The sequence below is a fragment of the Nesoenas mayeri genome (assembly GCF_963082525.1).
Source record: "Nesoenas mayeri genome assembly, chromosome: 5".
In the NCBI taxonomy this organism is placed as follows: domain Eukaryota; kingdom Metazoa; phylum Chordata; class Aves; order Columbiformes; family Columbidae; genus Nesoenas; species Nesoenas mayeri.
In genome coordinates this window covers 43,662,213-43,686,262 of record NC_137548.1, presented here as the reverse complement: position 1 = coordinate 43,686,262, position 24,050 = coordinate 43,662,213, and the positions used below count along the sequence as shown (strand labels likewise).

The 24,050-nt window shown below is 34.3% G+C and overlaps 1 protein-coding gene across 2 annotated transcripts in view; it reads right to left on the bottom strand.

The window, feature by feature from the left end:
- The window catches only part of FUT8 (fucosyltransferase 8), a gene marked incomplete at its 5' end in the record, with an annotated part of 63,424 nt that overhangs the window by 20,608 nt on the left and 18,766 nt on the right, over window positions 1-24,050 (bottom strand). For both annotated transcript variants that reach the window (XM_080345111.1, XM_080345112.1), the window contains one exon: window positions 14,289-14,526. In XM_080345111.1, coding sequence (XP_080201237.1) covers window positions 14,289-14,526 — 238 coding nt within the window. The remainder of the gene's footprint in view (window positions 1-14,288; window positions 14,527-24,050) is intronic.

Below are 24,050 nucleotides of genomic sequence, written 5' to 3'. Positions count from 1 at the left end.
ATATCTTTGTAACACAAGTCCAACTGACTTTCAATAGTATTTATTTCCTCACATCATTCTGGTTCTCTGAAAATCCTATCCATAATCAAACCCACAACTTAAAGATAAATGTGTTCTTTCTGTTCTAATAAGTAATGAGATTTCAATACACAAAATAAATGTGTGTCTTCCAATGCAGGCAGAAGACCAATGGAACAAAATGCAGGTTTCCAAATTCCTTATTTCTTTGCATCACTAGGAAGAAAACAGCAGGCTGAAGGCCTAAAGATTGAGAAACAAATATAAAATGCAAGAAATTATTTCTGCCTTAAAAGCCTTGGTACAGCTTTCAGTTATTTCACATGGTGGAAAAACTGTATTGAGTACCATTGGCCTACTTAGTTCATTCATCATGTCTAAACAAAATATATAACAATAAAAGCATTTTTCAGTATGACATTCTGAATCTATGAAAGGAATAGATTTGCACTAATTAGTTGACATTTTGGTTTGTTTTTTTTTTTAATTCAGTACTTAAATGCAAAAAGACAAGAACCCTTTAGGATTTGGCAAAGTTATACTGAAATGAATGAAATGTCCAGCCTTGAACTACAGCCTCTCTATACAGAATTAATAGTATCTGCATTAACAGAAAGGATGACCCCATATTAAATGATACATTCCCAAGTATCAGAGTGATAACCACTAGTGCTGGAGGTGCTCTGGGATGCCTTTCATCTGGAAATGGTGGTAACCATTTTCAAGACAGAGGAAGGGTTTAGATGAAATGCTTCCATGACTTGAATTTAATGCCACAGCTGCCAGTTCAGATTATCCTTGTTCAAATATTACTTAAAAGCAGTATTACTTAACCATAACATTGCTTACATTGTAATGACTAGTGTAAAGTAAGTAAGTAAAGTGTAAGTAACTCAAAACTAGGATATAGGTGACAATTTCCCCAAAATCTGAGAATGCTTCAGTTTGGATTGAAATTTATGCAGCCAAACAAAGAACTCAGATTAATATTTGAAACTGTGTAAAGATTGTTTTAGACCTAACATACTTCTGAGGTAATTTTACTCTCAGTTTGCCTAATGCTGTCTCTTGATACTCAAAAAACACTGATTTTTTTCATTTGAACACAAAATATACTTGTACTCTTCCCTAGTGTACATGCTACAGTACAACTTCAGGTAAAGAATGGTTACCTTAAATCAAATAAACTCTAATATTATGCCAACTTGTAGCTTTTTGCTTATGGAAAAATGCTTAGAAGAGTGACAGTTAAGCAAAAAACTTTTACAGTTTGTAATGAAAACTTGGCATTTGTTTAACAATCTATGATTTGTCATCCATGATTTAATGCTTGTGAGAAAAGATTGCAGTTAATCACTAACCTACTAGTGCTAGTTTTGCTAGCAGATTGAGGCAACATCAACCTTTTAGGGAAATGGGAAAGCCATGCTTCAAAAAATTATATTTTATATGAACTGCATAAGATATGTGATCAAATATGTGATCCGTCATTGGTACCACTATAGAGTCAAAAGTCCTTTTTGCCCTCTTCATGTACTCCTTAGATTTCCAAGTCTAGAAAATAATGCCAGTGTTTCAACTTCCCATAATCAAGAAATGTAGGGAAATAAGCCTCTGCTATTTTGAAAATAATTAATTCAGTGGGCATATTTATTCATTAATAAAATCCCTTGTTTTAGGTTACCTTCATTCACTTCATCATACTTAAATAATTCTCATTGAACACTGTATTTGCTGGCCTATTGATGGTCCTGCCCATGCATGGAACTGTTATCAAACTTAATCAAATTTTATACAGACATCAAATGTTAATCTAAATTAACAGTGACATAAGGAGAAATCATTGTATAAAACCTCCACATTTTTGCTCCTTGAACATTACTGGAGAGATAGCATGATTATATACTTAAAATATTAAAGAAATATATACATTCTTACTTCTGCCACTGGAAAATTTACTGAACAATGGCTGTATTTAAAAGCAATGTATTCCCCATTTATCTCCCATTCTGGTGAAAAATGCTGCTGACATGGAAAACAACCTCTAAGAACACCATTCCTTTATCAATAATAAACTTAACGTAACTCCTCATACAACTAAATGAGAACAAATAGTACGCTTAGGCTATATAAATGGCTTAATCAGAATCAACACTCAATATTGTGGGCTTGATTGATTACGGTGTAAAAGAGCACACAGATGTATTTTTTGAAGAACTTATTAAAATACAAGTGGACTTAGTTTAGTATGGCAGATTCGGGTTTGCACAAGTGAACTTGGTGTCACAAGCTGTAAGACAATGCTAAAAGTATTGCTACAAAGGGAAAACAAACAAACAAAACACCAAAAACCAACCAAACAAAAACCCACAACTGCACTGAAAGATCAAAGGCCAACATTCTTCTATGCAAAAACAAAAGAAATATACAAGAAATGACTTCATCTCCTGTAATTTCAATTTCCAAGCATTAGATCTTTCAGGAATAAACAGACTGTCAGTGTACAGCTACTTGATTTTAATACTGATCACACTTAACATTCTTTGCAAAAAAGTTACAGCTGATTATACACTTTATCCTTATATTTTTTTTTCTGAAAGACAGTGGTATTCTTGTGAAAACAGCTGTGCAGAAAACTGAAGTATGTAGTTTTCTACTTACACACAAAAAGTGTAAAATATCAGCAAAAAACACCACATCATCAGCAGGGGTTTACTCTAAACTTGGGAGCAGGGGGCAAAAGAATTCAACTCGCTTTGTTCATGCAAGCCTTTCTGCTTCTGGAAAGGCTGCCAAAATAGGGGTCCACAGCAGCAGTGGCTCAAGAAGTCCATATACTTATTTTAGAGATGCAACCATTACCCAGACTGATTTTAAACCATAGATATGAACTTGTGATCTGAAAATTAAAAAACCTTCTTCACATTGTACATGAATTGAGCCAGCAGTCCCTTTAGTATTACAGTTTAAATAGGCACTCTCTAATACTGAAGGTGAAATATTGAAAAGCAAGTTTAAGTGCACAGTTTTAGGCAAACATGTTACTATGGTACAGAGACTACTGGATGTGACTCCACACTTCTTAAATAGCAATACATAGTCAGATCTCATAACTGAATGTATTTTCAGTGTCATTCTTCCCCATTGCCTGGTCTTTATCAACACAGACTTTTATCTGCTATTTTATTTCACAGTCACTACTGCAAGAGCCTTCTGCAACTCTTCAGGCAGAATGTTCACCTTCGCTAACAAAAATATCTTATTATCATTAGAAATACTGCCATCTCACACTCCATCTCTTTGCCAGACGATATATGAATAAGTTGAAATGTAAATTTTGCATCAGTCTCTGCTGGTGACTGATTCCTCTAACAAATATTAATCATGAATTTCTACACTTGCCCTCTGAAGTTTCTTTTAACCCAATTTTATATACATCAGGAGCTTCTCTTTTACCTTATGGTAGTTACATCTGGGGAAGCCTTCTGAAATGCGTTCTTGAAGTGCAATATATGAAATGAGCTCAGTCTTCCATACCTACGTATTTTTTGCCTCTTTCAAATCTACTGAATTTCTGAGACATTTCCTTCTATAAAACTCTCATTTACTCTTCTCCACTGTAACATATTTTTCTGTGTATTCCCTAAACTGATTCTTCATTATTTCTGTCAGCTTGTCCAATACACAGTCTGTGACTTGCTGGAACCCTTTTTGAAAATTCATATTCCTTCAGCTAACTCCCATTGCTCTGTAGAATAGCAATAATAAATGATTAGCAATTATAAACAAATAGCAATTATAAACAAAATGTTCTGTTGTGAAATGCTGTCAATGATACTTGTTCGAGAAAAAGCATCCAAAGTGTTCCCTATTAAGAAAGATGCCAGTATGGGAGCCATCCTAAGCTCTTCTATAATGAGTGTGGATATGAAAGATTTTCATAGTTTGTACTACAGCCTTTTCTCCTTTCAGTCTTTCTTTCAACCTCTGACCATTGATTGGCCCTTCTGATTTTCTGGCAGGCTTTCTAATTCTGATGTGTTAGAAAAAGGATTTATTATCAAGTTTTTTGCCTTTAGCAAGCTTCTCCTCAAAATCTTTTCTGGCCTTCCTTAGGATGGTTTCATATGTAATTTGCTAGAAATTACATTCTTTCCTATTTTTCTCATCTGTACAAAAGTTTTTGGTTGTCTGTGTGTTTTGTTTGGGTTTTTTTGTTTTGTTAGTTGCTTTTTAAATGCCTTTTAACAACATCAAGCAACTTCATTATATTTGCCTCCTTAAAAATGCAACAACGCTTTTAGGTGCTTCTGTAACAGAAACAATAATTACAGACATCATTTTCCGATTTTCAGGCAATAATCTACTATATATAAATGCAGCTATGACAATAACTAATATATTCTTAAGATGAACTCTAAAGACTTTTTTTCTGATTTTGGATAATCATATTTTCATAACAAGAAAAAAGCTGTGGCAAGAATTTTAAAATAATTAAAAATAAATAATGTACTTTTAAGCTACAATTTAACTTAGGGCTAAAGGAAGGCTGGACTCTTCACTTATGCTGCAATGGGCAGATACTCTATATTCAGTAAACTCTCTTGAAAAAAGGACAAAGTGGGGAAAAAAAAAGAAACAGGAATATATTTAACAGTTTTCTTGGAACTGAATTCAATTACATTACCAGATATCTTCTAATTACAACTTTCTTTATACTTTGCTGGTTTGTTTTTTGGTTTTTTTTTACATATATGAGAAGATTTTACTTTCAGAAACTATTTTCTGTGTCAATAAGAGTTAGTGAGAATTGGTGCATAGCAGGAAAAAAAATGACAATCTCTTCTACCAATGGTTCAAAACAGGATGACAAATTGTCTTTTAAATTACTTTTAAAGCTACAGCGAAGTATGCTGTTCAGTTTCTCCAGATCCAGAAAGCATCAACTTATATTTTATAAAGGATGTAAATTTCATATAAAGAAACACTAAATACTGAATTGCAATGATAAAAAATGTTGCATCCCTAATTGTTAATTTAAGAAGTGGTAAAACTGGAAAAGAATTACAGTACTTTTGTCTGGTCTGATGTTCATAACATCAGCGTAAACATATTGTCAATCAAAATTTTAAAAAAGGCAATTTATTTTACTTATGTCTCATGAGATAGAATTCTTACCAGGAAAGAATGTAATTGCTTTTGAAATATACCAAATTTTTTGCCTCATTACCCCTTGTGTTATTTTTAGTTTGTCTCTACCAGTTTCATTTTTATTTCTGAATATTATAAACTCAGAATATTTTTTATTCAAAGACTTCTAATCAGAAGAGGATTTAAAAATGTTCCAAAGCATCTTGCAGTCAATTTTTAGCTATTAGAAAATATCTTTTTCCAGAATTTATAACCATCTCTGACTCCTGATGACCGCAAAGACATTATGCATAGCTAAGTAGGCCCAATCTCACAAATCTGTCTTTCTCCCTCTCCGTCCCACCTCTCTTATATACGTAAAGTGTTTTCCTTCACTGTAAGATCAGCTGGTTAAATTAATTTGACTTCTCTTTGTCTCTAAGACTTGCCTTCTTTTATTCCACTAACAGTTTTGTTCATAAAGTTAAGCACTGATCTGATACTTGAAAAAGTATTGCCAAATACTCAAAGACAACATCTAACTCTTCAGTTATAACTTGTGTTTCTTTTCATTAATTCAATCACCTCGCTCAAAAAAGTAAAATAAACATTTAAAAAAAATGTGTCAACTTATTTTTCCTTTTGTTTTTCTGCAGTTCCAATCTTCTCTTAAGCAACAGCAGGTAAATGACTGTTTCAAATAAAGGACTCATGTTCATCCAAGGCATAGCTACTCCCTTACTGATGGCTCTATTCAGCCTTCCTCATCCCAGCCTGTTTACTGTACACCAGACTGCAACTTCATTTAGGTCACTGAAATCATAAAAACTTTCTACACTACACATGGAAAATAATAAAAGATTGAAACTGAGACAAGCTGTGGTTTCAAGAACATATTTAATCTTGATGAAATGAAAACTCACTGATCAAGAATTAACCATATCCCCCGAACAAATTATTGCAGTAGTCAGCCAATCTCTCCACAAAAAAAAATACTAGACATTATTTCCAATCTGAATTATCCAGCCACATTCTTTTTGTCTAAAAGCAGAATTTTTCCCCATACAGAAATAGCTATAAGATGTGGCCGGATCAGCTTTTTAAACTTGCTTCATTTTTAAATTGAATGACGTTCTTTAATCTCTTACTGTAAAGCAGGTTTTTCTGGCCTTGAATCAGTGCAGTTCTTTCTGAGAATGCTTTCAGATTTATCAGCATCCATTCTGAATGCCTGATAACAAAACTAGGCAGTGTGCTGCAGTCTGGCCATTGCTCTGCAAGGCAAAAATAACTTCTTGCTACTGTTCAATAAGCCTCCACTTAGGTATAAATAAAGATCACACTTTGCTCTCTTAGGTTACTGCATTGCTCTGAAAACTCAGATCTAATTCTTTAGAATACTAAGCTTATAGAATAATAGAATAGTTTGGATTGGAAGGAACCTTCAAAGGTCATCTAGTCCAACCCTCCTGCAATGAGCAGGAACATCTTCAACTAGATCAGGTTGCTCAGAGCCCCGTCCATCCTGGCCTTCAATTTTTCCAGGGATGGGGCATCTGCCACCTCTCTGGGCAACCTGGGCCAGTGTTTCACCACCTTCATCAAAAAAATTTAATCCTCTTTTTTATTCTAGCCTCAATGTCCCCTCCTTTAGTTTAAAACCATTATCCATCTTTGCTTTGGTCTTCACCCACACTCAAAGCCTAAAGGTCAGGAGTAACAACATGAGGAGACATGTCCTCATAAGACATTGAACCTGGAACAGAGAGATTAATTCTCTGAAGTGGACCTAAATTGTTAATTTGGGCAAGATTTTCTAGCACTCATAGGCTTAATTATCACAGTAGCCATCAATTCTGGTTCTGCTGACAACACTGGAAATGCCAAGAGACATGGAAAAACTTCTCAACCATGTTGCCTTTCCAGAGATGGTTTAGTTTTATCAGCCTCAGTCCCAACTCTGCATGCAATCTCTAGTGTTGTCTCTTTCCTTACATTTAAATAAACCTGAACTTTTGCTCTGAAAAAAAATATTTTTGTGTTGAATATTTAGAGCCAGAACTTGGCTGTGCTTTTGTAGCCCTCACTTTCATATCGTTTGAATTGTCCAAATTTTATTTATTCATTTAATTTGTACAGTGGTTGAAATAAATAAGGAATTTAAAATCCAGAAACTAACAGAACAACTACCATGAGTCAATGAAATACCAAAAAGGTGATGAGGTCATTGATTAAAATGTTCCCTTCAGCAAACAGTAAATAAATGACAGCATGAACTCCCATTTGGCTCAGGAACTGAAGCCAGCACTGCTCACCTCGGTAGCTGCCAAAGAATCATTGATTATGAAGGGTCAAACTCTTTGCTTTAAGATTTAACACTTTCCAAGTATTTACTCATGTTTACATACACACGTCTTCATACAGAGCATCTTAAAAAGCACCCTCAAAAACAAAAAAATCTACACAGTATTAGCAGCTTGATTTTAAGATTAATGCAACTGAAATAAAGGGAAAATACAAGACAGATTGCTGTTCTGCTCTCTTCTCTCAAATCCCCAGTCCCCAGTATGCTTCACAATAATGTAAATCTGCTTGAATTAAAATGTAAATAATGAAAGTCAGTGTATAAAAAATACTAAGAATTAGAAATTGATCGATTTTTCTGCAAGATTTTGTAAAGAAAAGTGAAATATGGGAGCAAAATGCAATTCATACAATTGTATGCAAGTTGAAGGGGTTTTAGGCTAATACTAAATATTCATCTGATTTACGTAAAAGAAAAACCACTGTCAAGGAAGATCTAGTTCATGGAATGAAACTTTTTTATTTATTGCAATTAATTCTGTAGAACTTTTTATGGTTTGAGTTCGCAATTTTCACTTGGTCCTTTTGATGACTGTTGCCTGATTGGTTTCAATAAATTAAAAATTAATTTTGTGTACCCACAGTATCCTTGTTCTTGAATTATACATATAAGCATATTAATTAATTCATATTTTAAGATTATAGTTCAATGAATACTTAAAAGCTGGTACTACCACGAAGTGAAGAGCTCTGCCATTTTTTCCCCTCTGGGTAGCCCTGCCTTAAAAGCATCCATTCATGAAGCCATGGCTGGAGGCAGCAAAGCCAATATTCAAAAGTAACTGCAGGAAACTTTGTTTCAGGCTTCCTTTTTCAAGTTGTCTTTCATCTTACTGGCTTGCAGGCCTTAAGGGAAGGAGCACACGGTGTTATTTAAAACATTAAGCCGGATTCTTTACCTCCACATCCCTTCATTCCCTGTCATGCAATGAAGATTTGACTTCTCATCATACATGAATCTGTCCTTTCTCTTAATCTGTTTTCTTTTTCCATTTATGGTATGGTTCCATTCTTTTGTGTAGTTATTTTATAGCCCTCCTTCAATGTATTATTGGGGAATGCCACAAGGACACCATAAATAAGCAAGGAAAAATTATGAGAGGCCTACTTTGTTTTAGCATGTTGCAATGATAACAGAACATTATTACCTGGCAAGTAAAAATATTCGTGCTCAATATAACTAACTATTTTTTAAAAAATTAATTAAAAATGATAAATATGTCTTCACAAGTTATCTAAGTTTTGGTTCTTATGACTAGAAAGTCATACATGCTTCTTATAGCAATTCCTACCTAAATTATTAGTAAATAGTTTGGCCATAGATACCAAAGAAAAATTAACTACAACTATAGTACCATTGCAGGCAAGGTATAATTTTAAAATTAAAAAGAATATGCATAAAACCATCTCTTATTAAGTTTTTTTTTTTTCCCTCTAGAATGAGAGTATGAAAGTGAATGAAACAAAGGAAAAGGAAAAATTATGCCACAGATTAAAATAAGTCCTATATTTGCAAAAACCTGCAATAGAATTCTCATTCTTTCAACATATTTAAGCTAGAAAAACTGAACTTGACTTGTAGGAATGACATGTCAAATGCAAAGAACAATTCCTGCCAGAGATGACAAGGCATGAGATGACCTCTAATTCTCTGCACAGGTGAGTATATGTCTTACCACTCTTGCCACCAGACCACCATCAGCTTGCTTACTGAAATTCACCCTACTTCCCAAATTCCAAAAACATGATAATTTCTTCTGAAACAGACAAGATTAGCTTTTATGCCTAGTTAGGATAGGATGAGACCAATAATATTTTAAATATATTTATATTATCATCTATATAAGCCTCTTAGTTCTTTGTAGAAGAGATTACTATCTAAATTGTTTTGCTGAAGATTTGACTTCAGAAAACTCAAAACTTTATGTTGCTCATAAAACTAAAATAAAAGTGTCAAGCAGAGGCAATTTAATTAAAAAGAAATATAACTGTACAGATTTAAACAATTTTGTCATGAAGAACAATTTACTAAATTATTATCTATGCAGGTCTGCAAATTACATCAAAGTACTTCTTTAAGATGATGATACAGTTTTCTGACTTTTTGGCCTATTTCTGTAATTTACACTGTTATTTTATGATAAGCATTCAGTTGTACTAATATTTTTGATACATAAGTATAAGACAACATTAAAACCCATATACAGAGCACTCTAAGTACACTATAGGAGAAAAATTTTGTTTACGAGAAATGGAAATGTATAAAAGTCAATGCATTTTTATACATGTATTTTGAAAATCCAGAAAATCCTACGCTGATTTCAGAAGCTGTAGAGAAAAAAAATTAAAGTTGTTGTTTTGTGGGCAAACTGGTTTTAATTACAGTTAAGAATTTCAGTTTTATTTGCCCCTGTTAAGGGGTAAAGAAAATAACTCAAAATCTCTATAAATTTATAATGGCATTAAAAACATATATAGAAATCTTCAGCAAGACAGAATGTCTTTCAGATTTACTGGCAATTAAATATCCAGTGAGGATTCCTCTTGAAGCCGATTGAAGCTAGTCAAAGAGATCAATTGTCAGTGTCATTCTTCATCAGTGGTCATGCCATTGCACAAGATGAAACTTTAATGCAGTTCATAGCGTCTGTGGCTGGCCAGTAGGCTGGCCACAGAAAGATTGTCCTTCATAGCTGAATGAAAGTGCACAGGGAGGATTTCCAGAGTGGGGAAGCTGAGAGCTTCCAGGAGCCCACAGCTCACACAGCAGTGGCTGACAAGACCTCGGCAGGGTCAGGAGCAACAGCAGCTAATCCCCCACCCCCATGTATAAAAGATGCCCTAAGGGAGCACCAGCAAGCAGGGCAGGCAAGCAGGGTGTGGCGCATCAGCAAGGGTGTGGTGTGGCAGTTTGAACGGAAGAGCATGCAGGAGGGCACTGAAGCTCTGCCAGCTGGACCAGGGAGCAATGGTATCCACTCAGCAGAAAGCCATGGCCTCCAAGCTCTGTATCCACCATGACTGACACCGCTTCCCAGACAGAGCTGTGGTGGGAACATGCTGCCACCCCAGTGCCAGGCTGCAGAGTACCAGACCCCCGAAGATGGAACTGCACAACCTCTCCAAGGAACTATGTTCATGATGAAAAAGCTTTGCTTTTAATCAGCATTGTTCTTGGTGTGGTATCTAAAATCAGGACTTGGAAATGTTCTTTAGTGCCAACAGAAGACAAAATATTAGCTTACTGAACTAGAGTTGTGTGCTTGCTTTGGAAAGGCAAGTACTGTTTCTACATTGTATCCTAAACTCCAGCTCCCTATAACATTTACGCTGCCCTGCCTTCCTCAGAATTCAGCAAGGTTATCGTACCTGAACCTCCTAAAAAGACTACAAACAGCTGAGGAATACTTTGAAGTAGAAAAATATTTGTAAAACCTTTTCCACAGTGTGTTGTGGTTTAACCTGAGCTAGCAATACAACCAAGATAGCCACTCACTCATCCCCTCCCCCACCCCCCCGCCCCATAACAGGGGAGAGAATCAAAAGGGAGTGGGGGAAATTTGGATTGAGATAAACACAGTTGAATAACAAAATACTAATACACTACTAGTAAATATATATATAAAAGAGAAATAAAAGATACTCAAGGCAATTCCTTACAAGCTCTGTCCACAACTGACCAGCAAGCCACACCTGGTCCTAAAGCTGATCCCAGAGAGAGAAAAGAGGAAAAAGGCAGAAAAGCCCAGAGGCCTCTGCAAAGTGGCAAAAGGCTGGGCTAAACGTCTCAACCGAACTTCCTGGCTACCCCAAGAGAGAGAGAGAGGGAAGAACCAGAGAGATCAGAAGAGCCAAAACCGGAAGCATGACGCTAATGGGATCTTATTGATCAGTCTAGATGTCAATCAAGCTCTGTCCCATCTCTGCCCCGCCTTCCTCGACAACTGGAAGCATGACACCCAGAATATACCTGGCTCTCAAACCAGAGCAATTAAAAACATTAGCTCTGTGCTTGGGTGTTATCTGCTTGTTCTCAAATTAATTCCAAACAATGAGCATGCTAGCTATGAAAAAGAAAGGTTTCTAACTGCATAAAGAAAATTAACCCATTTCCAGTCAAACCAGCACACAGAGACAACAGTGGAAAGTACGAGATCTCATGGACACTTCGACATATACAATGTGTTAGATTAAGGAAACTTCTGTGAAGTTTAATTTTTGTTATGACTGGACTCAAATAGGCCTGGGGTTGAGTTGCCCACTGCATAGACAACTCTCCTTCCTCTACATATTCTCAAAGGCACACTTCCTCACTAAACTGCTAATGAGCCAGATAACAAAGACCTTCAAGAACTATTGGATCCAACATGAATGAAAAATGTTACTGATTCTCTAGGAAAAAAAAAATACATGAAACAAACAAAACAACACACTGTTCTCAGAAAAACAACAAACTATAGCATATAATGCAACTCCCAAGAATTTTTCAGTAGGAAGTAAAGTAACTATAAAGCAATCATTCCAATTAGTACAATTGTTGAAAATACAGACAATTCCACTATATGTAACTAGAAATCCTTGAAAGGTATCAGTTCTGCCTATAATAGGCTTGAGGACTCAAATAATTTTAGAAACTATGAGAGGCACAATCACTATGGAATGACAACTGAAACCTGAGACACTTGTCAGAACAGATAATTTTTCCTTGTCTGGAAGTGCCTATGACACCGGCCACATGTTCCAACATTTCAAAGACAGAAAGACAGATGAAGTGAAGGAAGGAAGAAAATCCTACTTTTTTTTTTTTTTTCCCCATCTCTGCATTGCTGTTAATTTCCAAGCCCAGTGACTAGTTCAAAGTTCTCCTGAAACACAGGATAACCCTGTACCTGTCAGAAATGTGTGAAGGGGAATATTTCTTGTGGCTCTAGTGTACAATGTACAGCCTCTGATGACTTGGAGATCTGGCCATTCTTGCCTGCATCTAACTTTACACACCATCCAAAATCTGTGTATCAGGGATAGGCAACAGAAGAGAAAGAATGAAGATGGTGCAGAGGAAAATAGTTTCTGTCAACCCAGAATTGAAAAGCTCTGCTTGCTGTCCAAACAGACAAACTGTATATTGTCTCTATAGCACTAGGATAGTACTGGACTGCAAAAGTCATGCTGTAGCTCTTGTAGTTCTAAAGAGAAAACTGTATGCTAAAATAACACCTCATCAGTGCACTATCTCTTACTGATGAGTGTAGTTTACATAATTATCTACTGAAAATCCCTACACAATTTTTAAATGTCCCAATGAAATCCAGGTCACAACTGTTGCTGCCAAATACATCCTGCAGGACATACTGGAGAGAAATTCTTGAGTCCGTAGGCACATCTAACATAAATAATGAAAGTATTAGTCCTTTTTATCTGTCCTTAAGCACAGAGCTACTGAGCCAAAATTCCTTTCTGGGATAAGATTAACATGCCACATGCTAACAATCAAAATTCACATCAGTGCTGATAAATAAAACAGATACAGCCTGAAAAGTGCTACAATATCTTCTTTAATGTTTCCCACTCTAAATTGTTTTTGCCCATAGCTTAGCACATTCTCCACCAACTGTTAGCTTATCTACTCATCCAATAATTATATGTACTGTAATTGTCAATAACACAAAGTGTTTTTAAAATTAAACTTCCATCTCTCTCTAATTCAACTGTTTAATTATGGGTTTTTTTACAAAAATCTCCTTTATCAATGAAGACATCTCACTAAATTTACCTAGTCATGGGTAAGTCAGTTGTAATCTTTTTGATCAACTGTGTCTTCCCTGCATTTCTTGTAACATTTATAAACTCCCACTGTTATACCAGTTACAGAAAAAATAAGTACGCCTAACAAAAGAGGAACAGTCAATAAAATGTATGTTTTGAAAAGCTGACAACTGTTCACACAAAAATTGCCTGTGCAGAAATTTAATTTTAAAAAAATATTCCTAATATTTATCATCAATTGAGAGCAAAAAAGTTAGCATACTGACAGCCATCTCCAGTGGTGCTGTATACCTACTCAATTTTGACAAATACCTGAAAAAAAAATTAAATACATAGAAAAAAATATAAAACCGTGGACGTGTTAATAATGGTTTGAGATGTTTACTGTGAGAATTCCATTAAAATGAATGCTGTTTACTTTGAGACAAACAAAATTATCCAATCCTCCAAACATGAATGCTTATCCAGTTATTCTAGCAAAATTGTTCAACCTAGTATAAGAATGCATCAACTTACTGGCCCATAACATTGCCACTGTTTTTACAACCTGAATTTTGAGTCAGTTCGTTTTACATTAAAAGTTATTTCATTATTTTGTTGGTGTGTGAATGACTATTGGATACCATTTGCCATGTATTTCTTTTGCTTTATATTTGAAACCTGCTATATTATTTTAAAATTTACAACAGCCTCTATTTAATATTCTCTTCCTGTAAAAACCAGATTCACATCTGGCACATAAAAGAGTGGCAGACTGCTGAAGTATTATAATTTAAATCTGAAATACAAAAATTTTGTATTAAAAAATCTCTGTCAAAGCAGAGATATCTTAATGAGGATGATATTTTTTCAATACAATGCAAAAATAATATTTAAAAGATGCTTACGTATACAATTGCAATCATAGTTATTACACTCCACATCACATTAAGGAAAGAGGTATCAAAATGGTTCTACATGAATGAATCAGAAAAAAACTAGGAGAAAATATTTGAGTTAATAAGTCTTACCTGACCAGTGCCCAGTGGTGGTACCTGATCTGTCAGTACATGTCTCGCTTACAGGCCTAAACACAGTTTCCCAGCCACCGGTAGCATAGCGCCAATTCTGAGACTCTAAAATGAGGGTTCGCTGAGTGCCGTAAGCGATCATGAAGCAGTAAACTACATGATGAAGTTGACAACCATAGCCACAGCCTTTGTTGATATTACAGACGAGTTTCTTAGCTTTGCTGCAATCCTTTGGGTTCTGTAAGTGTGGATGAAAAAGAGAAGCTGAAGAGAAGATATACACAAAGGCATACTTTTTTCTGAAAAACTGACAAATGTCATAAATCAAACAAGGCATCCTGCTATAATACATTTCCTATTAAAATGGATGAGTAAGCTTCAGCTCCTTGAAAATTTTATGTGAATTCTTCACTGTGAACACGAACAGTTATTGAACACACTTCACGATCCTAATGTAAAATAGAATACCTTCAAGATTTTAAATTACTTTCTCATTTGTAAATCTGTCAGAATAAGCTAACATTTGGACTCAGAGTTCACATTTCATCAACATGATTTTCAGTGTTGGAATGTATTTCCCCTTGGCATTTTTCCAAGTTTGTTAGTTCTCTTTCAATGAACACACATGTCATCCAACAAAAGAAAATGTCCACCTGTCTACAGGACACAGAGTAAATCAAACATGTATTAATGGACTGCTTCCCAGACTAACTGACCACATACCAAATACAGAATATAAAACACATACCTGAGCAGACTGATAAATGATAGTATTTTAAGCTGCATGTACTCTCAATAAAATAATATACTACACTTCCACAGTCCAAAAAAAATACAACAAAGGAGGCAAATGTCTAGATTATGTGAATTCTATGTTCAAAAGTGCAAAGTAAAAAATATCTTTAGGTATGTGGACAATACAACAAAATAATCTACAGAAGGTTTTCTTTCTGTAAAATATAGTACTTCGCTGTACACATTCACACTTGCATGTCTCTAGACATACTTCTGTATTCCAAAAAGGTTTTTTAAAAAGTTAGTTTTCAGTTAAGCTGCAAGAAAACTGACATTTGAGCATCAATATAAATTCTGTTCCTCTCACATCTAAGCAACTTTAAATAAAATCTTCTGTAAATTTGCAACAAATCAGATCTTTCCAAAACCCAACTGTCACTGGCTGGACAACTGAGATCTCTCCATCAAGTGATCTTAAAGATACTCTGAATATTCTGAGCCCTAAGATACTTAATAAAAAAAAATTAATTTGTGCATTCCATTGTTCCTCAATTCTGTGCAAAAAAGGAAAAAAAAGAAAAAAAAAAATTTAAAAAGTGTTACTGCATTATTTGATTTATTTTATTTAAGGTAAAAACATCTGACTCTAAGACTAACTAGCAATGAAAAACAATAAATTAAATAAAACTTCTATCCTTCATTTTTTTTCTTGACCAGTACTCTTGCTGTCACAAATCTAACGGATAACTTCAGAATAAACCTAGCAGGTATCTTTGAGACTATAAAAAATCTGGTCCCCACGGTCTTTTAGGAGAGAAAGAGGGTTTTTTCTAGTATTGTGTGCAAGTCCACAAATAAATAATTCCACAAAAAAATCTCCTCCCTAAATATACAGACATACTTATACCACACAATGAAGTGCAATGGTAGTAGGTGGAAGTAGAATTTTTTGCTGTTAAATCTTACTGTGTAAAAACTACCTATGCTCAAACAACAAAGACAACAGTGTATATTTTTGTTGCTTTTTTTTTTTTTAAGTGAAATATTAGGCTAACAAACAAATACAGGAAGCTTCTTTCTGTCATTTAGAGAATTGTGAGAAGCAGACATAAGTGTTCAGTTGTAGAAGATGAAAATTTGTATTTTGCATTTCTTTATCTGTTTTACTTCTATTTTTGAAAGGTGTTTTAACTGCTAGTTAATAATAATTTATACTTTACATAAAGTATCTCACAAGAGTTTTAATACCATTGTGTAACATAGTATAACTACATTGTAAAAAGAACTATTATGGCCAAAAGTAAACCATTAGCAAAATGTATTTATCAAAAAGTAGGGCACACAAGTCTCTCATAAGATATATTTTAGTTTAGACAGAATTTTATTTATTTTTAAAATGAATTAATAATTTTGCAAAATACTTTTGTTTAAACATTTAAAAAAATACTTATTTTAAAGAAAGCACACAAAAAGGAACAATACATACATTAGAGATGTTGACAGGGCCATAAAGCATGGTAAGACTGTCTTTAAATGTTTTTCCACATAGAAAAAAATTCTTATTGAAACTAACTCTTTTGAAACAATTCTGAAAGCAAAAATCTCTGAGAACTTGTAGAAAACAGCAACAGATAATGTTTCTACATTTTCTATTACCTTCAAATACCCGTGCCCTCTTGAAGATGAAACCATTTAATTTATGACATATTTGAAGTTGTATAAACTTCAATAAGGTGTGCCCTCTAATTTTTTGCATGCAAATGCAAGTTTCTTAAAATAGCTTATTAACAATATTATGGAAATCAAGTACGAATCACATAAGAAACAATTCGATACTATGACTGCTTACCAATGCTAATATAATGCATTTACTTGGGTTCTAACATCACTTGGAGACTTGAATAGAAAGACAATATACTAATACTAGTTTGTGAGTTTAACAGAAAGCTAGTTAAACCAATTTATTTATGACTGTGTTTTTTTCAAATTGTTTTCAGAAAAGGCACTATTTGAGGTTAAATTATTTATTGAGAAATAATATTTATTGAGAAAAAAAAAGTTGAGATACTTAGATACATTGCTGTTTCAACTGAGAATTCCTGAAAAAGGTGAAATTAATAACCATCAAGGAGGAAGAAAAATTACAATCACATTACATGCATCAGAATATGTTGTGTGTTCATAAGCCAAATCTGCCAACCAAAGCAACCCATAAAAGTATCGAGTTAATAGAGGATAGCAACAGTCAATTTGAAAGCCAGTGAAGACTGTAAAAAGGTTTTTCATCCTGGCATAAGGTCACAAAAAGAGATTATAAATCTCTGATTTAAATAAGCAGTGCATACTCTGTTTTTATCCCTAACCACACTGCTCATCACAGACTCTTGGATCTAATTGAGTTGTCTACATAATCAAGAGAGGGATGGAATGGACCTATGGGATTGTCAAGTCCTGTAATGTAACAGCCATACAACTGCATTAAAAACAACCAACCAAACAAACAAAAACCCAACACCAAATCCAACACCAAACCCAAAAAACAGATCAGGCTGCTTAGAGCCCCATCCAGCCTGGCCTTGAATGTTTCCAGGGATGGGGCATCTACCACCTCTCTGGGCAACCTGTGCCAATGTTTCACCCCCCTCATTTTAAAAAATTCTTTCCTCATGTCTAGCATGAATCTCCCCTCTTTTAGTTTAAAACTATTATCCCCTGCCCTGTTGCAACAGGCCCCACTAAAAAGTCTGTCCCCATCTTTCTTATAGGCCTCCTTTAAATACTGAAAGGCCGCAATAAGGTCTCCCCAGAGCCTCCTCTTCTCCAGGCCGAACAAGCGACTTCCATGAACAGTGCAACCGAAAATAGTAGCAAACTTCCAGAACTGTAAAAAGGTTAAAATCATGTATTTCTATGGACAAGAATGTTACATGTCACCTAAAATAGAAGGGGATTTTTATTACTGGGAAAATGGATTTGATGGTCTTTCATCATCAACAAGATGGGCATATGCTGTTGCTCTCACAAAATTCAAGGTTTCCACTAAATTGACACAGTTAAACTCTCAAAGGCAATATGCCATTCCTTCCTGTTTCTAAGCACTGGCAGATTCCAGTTCCTTCTTCCCTTAAGAAGTTTTACCACCCTTTAGGCTCCAAATGACCTCTCCTGCCTAGGTTACAAGGAGAACAGTATATCCAGGTTTTCTCAGAAAGAAAAGTATCTCCCTAATTCTTCTGTCATACTTGTCAACCTTAGTAATGAGGTACGCAGGCCATATGAGTGTAGCAGACTTACTGAAGTCTGTCTGACATCTTCTTTACTAATGGAACTGAGAAATCACCTTTTACATTGTAGACCTACAAAACTACATTAGTAATGAAATACTAGTGTTATATCTTGGATTTAACTAACATTCATCGGTCTGCCTGTTTGAAGGAATATCCTTGAATGGCTTCTTTTGAATAACTGACTTTGGTATCTACTTCATCTTCATAAGACTTATTTAAAATTGTTCTCCTGTGTCCATTTAAGAGCTATTTTATCAGAGCTGTAGCAAACAGGAACCATTAGTCTTTAAATAAAATTATTATTATTTTGGTTCAAAGGAATGCTGCCACTATAAATCTTTACAAGATTATTAATGAGATTGAAGCAGATTCTTTGCTATTATGACTGACTGCCCCAAATACGTAATCCTTGTCAAATCCAACCTCAAATTTAATTCTGCAAAAGCAGCACAGTAGAAGTCTTGTACTGAAGTATATCTTCTTTAGAAAAGACTAGACTGTCATTGCCTACTCAAGTTCCCCAGGGTAGCCAAGATTTTGTAGACCTCTATGTATCACGCACCTTTCTCAGCTCTGTTTGTAGACTGAAATCTTCATCTATTTAGTCTTCACTCTCAGAGATACTAGGTTCATGTATTTGATGATCTACATTACTTTCCTCTTCAGGTTTTCTAGTTTTATTATATCCTTTTTGACACTAAGGGACTAGAACTGCACAGTCTATCCCTGAGGCAGATGCATTGTTTAAATACTGTTGAGCACTGAAATATTTTCACAGAAGTATCGGTGGTAACTCCAAGATCTTGGTGCTCAACAGTATTAGTCAACTGTACATGTGTATGTATATTAAATAGTATCTTCTTCCACATACATAATTCAAAATTCAGTGCAGATGACTGTAATCAACAAGTTTAATATCCAGTCAAAGATGACACAGCTGGAGAATGAGCTAATAGTGTAAAATTCTTCTGCAACTGCTAGTCTCAATCTGTTTAGCATAAAGCTTGCAGAATACTGATTATTAAAGTATTAATGCCAAATATTTTAAATATATTGTTTGAAATGCAACAACTTTTTGGTCTTAATTTTCTATCTCTAACTAAAACAAAACAAACAAAAAGAGAGACTGAAATCCTGAGAAGAATTAAAATAAATCAGTATTATCTTGTAAAAAACTTGAAAATCTGGAAAAAATTTAGAGGGGAAATTATAGGTATAATGTGAAATACCCATTACTGAGTGGGTATTTATTTTTCACTTATACAAACAGCAATATGTTAAATGGAATCACCAGAAAGAATGGTGAGAACAGACCACATCTCTGTTCGCATAATTCTACATATGAAACAAAAGAATCAAAAGGCCTAATGCTCTCTAGCACATTATTTGTACCATGAGTTCATTTTTGCTTCCTGTTCCTGTTGGGTGACTGAGTACTGTTTAGTAAAATGAAAACACACTCCACTAACTCCATAAACTGCTAAAAGATTAAGAAAATATTGTGAAGTTTCATTACGTAATGTGTGGCTCCAAAATTACAGTTTGTGGTATTTTTAGGTTCAGCTTACTATCATACAACAAAAGCAACAAAAACCAAAGAAAATTAAAAGTGTTAGAAATATGATAATTTGAAACATGTAAACATAGGCAAAATAAAACATGCCTGAGACTTATTCTAGCTGGCACAGAAATTACTACATCCACAATACCAAACTTCCTAACCCTCTTTAAAGGGAGTTACCACAGACACAGCAGATTTGTGATAAGTGTCTTGTGCTAAGTCTCAAACACAGCCAAAGAATGGCTGGGAGAAAGCCACTTAATACGAGTCAAAAGTACACTAGGAACTGTTCTAACAATTTAGTAGTATACAATATTGCTGTCTGCTATTTTCTCTTTAGCTGTTTTGTTTCACTTTTAGATCTATTTTACCCAAAAGATTAACTTTTTAAATGCTTTGACTAATTCATATGCCTAAACTTTATTTTCTTTTCTAGTATTACAAGGAAGGGATCAAATCACTCTTCCAGTGCCGTGCAATCAATACAACTACCTGGAAAAAATGCGGAAAAAAACCCTGCAAAATACAGATGAACTTATCAAACAATAAATATGGTTCAATATACAATGAGAGAATCTGTTCACAAAAAGCATGAGTAAGAGCCAGAGATGTGCAACTACAAAAACCAAAAAACCACAACACTGCTCAGTCACTGGACAAAATGTCAAATTACAAATATAATCACACTTAAATTTCAACCTGCCAAAGACTTTCAGTTGGTAATTATTAACATGTATACAGGTGAAATAAAAAGAAAAAGAGATAAATTTATATTAAACTACAAACATTCTTGAGAATCCATCAAAAGTAGGAATAAATCTCTCAATGGGTAGGTTTTGGGTTGCATGTGGAAACTGAAGCACTAGAAGGTCTGTGCATGAAATCATCTCTTGTCCCAGAATAGCAAGTGTCCTCCTTTCCCAGAAAAATAGTAATTGCTGATGGAGAATTTTCTGTGAGTTTTTTCCACTCTTGAAATTTACTTTTGCCTTTGTTTCAAATTAGTTTGGATTTATCAACATCAACAGCATGCTACAACTGCCAGAACACACCATAATTTCTCATGAGTGAAGTGGAATAATTCAGAAGAGATAACATATTTGATTTTAATCACTGAAGGATACAAGTTTACACTTTTCAAGACTTAGAGTTGTGAAGGGTACATCCCTTTTCACATACACAGAGTGCCCATTGTCTTTTTTGTTGTTGTTGTCAGTCTAGCATGAGTACTTTCATCGAAAATATATATCATTCATTTGAATGGAAGGGAAAGAGGGAGGATTTAGTACACTTTAAGACAGAAGAACTTAAGTGACATATCAAATCACAAAAAAACCTGGGAAATCCAGAAACCTCAGAATAAGTCCTATAAGCAACTTTCTCTTCTTTGCATACATACACAGCCCCAAATAAATAGTATGAAAATGGCAAACTATGACTATTATAATCGATGATGTTGTTGAGTACTTAGTAATCCTTATCACCTACTTATATTTTTAACTCTCAAAGTCAAACAAAATGTTTTGATTATTTTATTTTTTTTTTTAATTGGAGACAAAAATATTCTGCTATTGGGAGACTGCATGCTGAATCACAAACTTCCTAAAATACACACAACAAAAATAAGCACAAAAGGAAAGAGGAAGAAAACAAACTGTTGCCTTGATAATCATTTACTCACTCTACCACTTCCTGAATATACAGTACTACAGGAGCCCTTGTCTGACTTCTCTTGTACATTCTCTTCAACAGTTTCATAATGAACCACTCTTAAAATAAGGTCTTTTGCTTACATGTAAGTTCCTAGCTTTTAAGAGTGTTGCTCTAACTACAGGGAATTAGCTAAATGTAGACTCCTTAAATCAAATTTATGGTAATGCCATCCAGATGAAGTAGCAGTCATCGCTATTCACAATCCTTCTGCTAAATTATTTCCCAGGGAGATGTCCCAAAATAATACAGCTGTCACTGTTCGACATGTACCAGAAAGAGAACTATATGGTGCTTCTACTCTTCACCACGGGAAAAAAAAAAATAAAAGTTCCAGATAGTTCTTTTCGGCATGGAGCTGGCAGGCAAGGGTTGTTGAATACTTTATTTTATTTTATATTTTTATTGTAGTTCTATTATGAATAGAGGTCTACATGTGTAATTTCAGACCATGGACTCCTTTATATTGCATACTCACAGTCAGCCCTACACACCTCAAAATCCTGAAAGTAACACTACAAAATAAGTCAACTTGGTTTCCAAATGTGTAGACATGGACACACTCCAGTTTTGGATGATTACTTACAACAATCATTCAAGACAGGAGATATTTTAATCTTTAGAAGGGCTCCGAAGTCTTATGTCTGGCTTACAGGCATGCAGGCGAGAGGCTGCATCCTCGTTTTTCGTTTGTTTTCAAACAGAAGAATGAGAATAAAAAGAAAAAGTGAGACGGTAGTAATGGTATAGGTGAATGACTCAACTCAAAGACTATAATTACTCATAAGAAAGAATATTTTCTGCCTTTGAGGAGTTGGCTTACTTCTACCCCAGCTTTGGGCAATGTTGCACATGCTGAGAATTTCCATGCCTTGGGGTTTGAACCTTCTGTATGAATGATGTTAACAGTATACACCTGGTGGTTAATGATCATCTATAAACATATGTAGGCACTAAACCATCCTGTTCACAGTTTCCTGTCACAGTGTGATTTTTGAAAATTTTGTTTTGTCTTTTAGAGAACAACCTTCAAAGAAATACAGTAGTCATGGCGTGAAGGACAGTGTGGTCAAAGATCAAAACCAGATTACAAAAAGGAGAGAGAAATGACAAATACACAGAGAAATGGCTCTAGTTATCTTAGCAGGACTCATACATTCATGCACGAAACACAGAAGAACTGGTAAAAAGCAAAGCCATTAAAGTAAATGCCTAAGAAATTTTAAATTAGTCGAGTCTAGAGAAGGTTGGCATGAATTCCAGAAGAAACTCACCAAAGGAGGCATGACCCAAGACCAGTGAAATTTTGTATTAATAATTAAATTTAAAGTAAGTATAGTAGAAAAAAAAAATCACGTTTCAAAATTCAGCTGAATTAAAAATCTTGGGCATCACGTTCAATAGCTCCATAGTTACATGAAATCAAGGGAGACCAATTATTAGCTAAATAATATCTTAGACTGCATAAAAAGCAGTATAAGAAAAAAACATAGCTTGGTGCTATTCCATTAATCAATAGTCTATTGTCCTTTTTCAAGTAGTGGATGCTCAGTTCTAATAGGCTGGTGAACAACCAATGTTAAGGGAAGATATCAGAAAGAAAAAAAATTAAAGGTGTTATAAATTATAAATGTTTGAAAATTTAGGCAAATTTAGCCTGAAAAGAGATTAATAAAAAGAAACACAGTAAGCATATGAAAGAAAGAACAGTTTAGTGGGAAAAGCCTCATCACATATTTCTATTTCACTTTTTAGTACAACAAAAACTGAGCATCCAATACAGCTAAAATATTTCAACTAACCTAAAAGACATATAGAATAAACAGGGTAATATTATTTATTAATAAAATACCCACATAATTTTAATGTGCTGCTGCATATTTGCTAAACCCAAGAATGTAGTGCTATTTTTGATGACCTGCACAATTACAATGCTAAAAATATCAACATTTAGCAAAGCTGGAATTACATTTTTTGGAAAATACATATCAGCATTCTTCACCTTAAACCTCAAAGACAATTACAAGGGAAATGGATGTTCTTTCTGTATAGTTTCTAGATCCTTCCATGTGAAGAAGTCATATGTAATCTGATATGCAGCAGTAATACATTTATATGTTTCTAATTTCTATAATTTACCAATGATTAAAAACAAAAAACAATGTAATTTCCTCTAGAATACAGAAAATACTAGAACTAAAAATAAATAAATAAATAAATAGAAGAAAAAAAGGAGGGTAATACTCATTTTCTTACGTGATTCTCAGTGTTACAGGATTAAACCATAGTGATTAATAATATTTTAAATGCATAAATATAACAAAATATTCTGTTCTTCCCATGACAGAAATTTTATAATTGGCTGCTTTTTAACGAATCTATAAATAAAAAAGAAACAAAAGTGGTCTGTTTGATGAAAACTGAGCCATGTATGTTAGACCTAATTCTAATTCTGAACATAATGCCACA